At 40.5% G+C, this 1,820-nt stretch overlaps 1 protein-coding gene across 1 annotated transcript; it reads left to right on the top strand.

Moving 5' to 3' along the window:
• The first annotated feature begins 568 nt into the window (after positions 1–568).
• VPS52 (VPS52 subunit of GARP complex) lies at positions 569–1,693 on the top strand. Its single transcript, XM_057388542.1, has 2 exons — positions 569–738; positions 1,514–1,693. The coding sequence occupies exons 1-2, from the start codon at positions 631–633 to the stop codon at positions 1,691–1,693; spliced, it is 288 nt and encodes a 95-aa protein (XP_057244525.1). The 5' UTR covers positions 569–630.
• The last annotated feature ends 127 nt before the right edge of the window (positions 1,694–1,820 follow it).

The following is a 1,820-nucleotide window of genomic DNA, read 5'->3' on the forward strand; positions in this document are numbered from 1 at the left end:
AAAATCACCAAAAAATTGCACAGAAAATCCCTTAAAAATTCCCTAAAAATCCCCTAAAATTCCTCAAAATCCTCAATTGTCCCAAAAGTGCCCAAAATGTCCCCAAATTTCCCAAAAAAGTCCCCAAATGTTCCAAAATGACCCCAAAATATCCTCAAATTACCCTAAAATTTCCCCAAAATGTCCCCAAAATGTCCCAAAATGTCCCCAAAATGTCCTAAAATGACCCCAAATGTCTCAAAATCCCCTAAAAAGTCTCAAAATCCCTTAAAAATCCCAAAAGTCCCCAAATTTCCCAAAAAATGTCCCCAAGTGTCCCCAAGTGTCCCAAAAAACCCCAAAATGACCCCAAATGTCCCCAAATATCCCATAATTACCCCAAAATGCCCCCAAAATGTTCCCCAAATGTGTCAAAATCCCTAAAAGTTCCCAAAATATCCCAAAATCCCCAAAATGACGCCAAATTTCCAAAAAAAAGTCCCCAAGTGTCCCAAAAATGTCCCCAAAATGTCCTCAGAATGTCCCCAAATATCCCATAATTACCCCAAAATGACCCCAAAAATCCCCTAAAAATTCCCCAAATCCCCTGAAAATCCCCAAAATGTCCTGAATGTCCCCAAAATTCCCAAAATGTCCCAAAATGTCCCCAAAGTGTCCCTTGACGAGTCAGACATCCGGGAGAGCGAGAACATCGCGGAGCTGCACAACCAAATCAGCGCCTGCGACTCCATCCTCGAGGTGAGAGACCAAAACCACCCAAAATACCCCAAAAATAACCCAAAATGGGGAAAAAAATGAAAGAGGTGGAAATATTTTAAAATTTTTAAAAAAAACCCCGCTGAAAATGGCCCAGAAATGCCCAAAAAAACCCTCAAAAATTCCCAAAAGAAGCTCCAAAAAAGCCCCAAAATTGTCCCAAATCCCTGAAATTGTCCCAAATTCATTCCCAAATGTCCCCAAATGTCCTAAAAATTCACAAAAAACCGCTCTGAAATCCCCTAAAAAATGACTGAAAATCGCCCTAAAATCGCCTTAAAATCACCAAAAAAAAGCGCAAAAAATGTCCAAAAATCACCAAAAAACCCCAAAAAATTCACAAAAAAAAGCCCCAAATCCCCTAAAATTGTCCCAAATCCCTGAAATTGCCCCAAATTCATTTCCAAATGTCCCCAAATGCAGAAAAATGGCTTTAAAATCCCCTAAAAAATGACTGAAAATGGCCTTAAAAATGCCCTAAAATGGCCAAAAAAAGCCCAAAAAAAAAGCCAAAAAAATCCTGAAAAAAGCCAAAAAAATTCCCAAATTTTCCCAAAATCCTTGAAAATTGTCCCAAATTTATTCCCAAATTGTCCCCGAGTGTCTCAAATACGCCAAAAATCCACAAAAAATGCTCTAAAATCCCTTAAAAAGTACCTTAAAAATGCCTTAAAAATGCCAAAAAAAGCCCAAAAATTGCCAAAAAAATTCCCAAATTTTCCCAAAATGCCCGGAATTCATCCCAATTTTTTTCCAGCGTATGGAGGAGATGCTGGGGTCGTTCCAGAGCTCTCTGAGCTCGCTGAGCTGGGAGATCCGAGCGCTGCAGGAACAATCCGTGGCCATGAACCTTCGGCTGCGGAACCGACGGGAAATCCGGGAACGGCTCGGGGGGCTCCTGGATGAGCTCGTGGTGCCCCCAGACATGATCAGGTGAGGAAAAATTCCAGGATTTTGGGAAAAAGTGGGATTTGGAAAAAAAAACGGGGAAAAAATTGGAGTTTGGGGTGAAAAACGGCAAAAAAACCGGGATAAAATGGGATAAAAAAAATGGGATTTTGTGA

The sequence above is a fragment of the Malurus melanocephalus genome, unplaced genomic scaffold (assembly GCF_030028575.1).
Source record: "Malurus melanocephalus ecotype Western Australia unplaced genomic scaffold, MMel_1.1 scaffold_2083, whole genome shotgun sequence".
NCBI lineage: Eukaryota > Metazoa > Chordata > Aves > Passeriformes > Maluridae > Malurus > Malurus melanocephalus.